The sequence below is a fragment of the Eimeria mitis genome, genomic scaffold (genome assembly GCF_000499745.2).
Source record: "Eimeria mitis Houghton genomic scaffold, Emh_scaff4898, whole genome shotgun sequence".
NCBI lineage: Eukaryota > Apicomplexa > Conoidasida > Eucoccidiorida > Eimeriidae > Eimeria > Eimeria mitis.
Genome location: NW_013573198.1, coordinates 2,061 through 2,325, shown reverse-complemented (window position 1 = coordinate 2,325; position 265 = coordinate 2,061). Strand labels below are relative to the sequence as shown.

At 60.4% G+C, this 265-nt stretch overlaps 1 protein-coding gene across 1 annotated transcript in view; it reads right to left on the bottom strand.

Annotated features, from left to right (window-relative positions):
* The window catches only part of EMH_0078400 (uncharacterized protein), a gene marked incomplete at both ends in the record, with an annotated part of 2,019 nt that overhangs the window by 1,584 nt on the left and 170 nt on the right, over positions 1 to 265 (bottom strand). Inside the window, one exon of the mRNA XM_013499988.1 lies at positions 31 to 226. Within this exon, the coding sequence (XP_013355442.1) occupies positions 31 to 226 (196 nt within the window). The remainder of the gene's footprint in view (positions 1 to 30; positions 227 to 265) is intronic.

Here is a 265-nt window from a genome sequence, read left to right as displayed (position 1 = left end):
GGCAGCAGCAGGTGCTGGGGTCCCCCCCACCCGCAGCGTTCTCATCAGCGTCTGCATGCGCAGCACACACACTCAGATCCTGCTGCTTCTGCTGCTGCTGCTGCTGTTGCTGGTGCTTCTGCTGCTGCTGTTGCTGCTGCTGCTGCTGTTGTTGCTGTTGCTGCTGCAGTAGTAGCTGCTGCCATAGACAAAGCAGCAGCAGCACCGACGCAAACCCAGCAGATGCCTTAGCAGAACCGAACAGCAGCAGCAGCAGCAGCAGCAG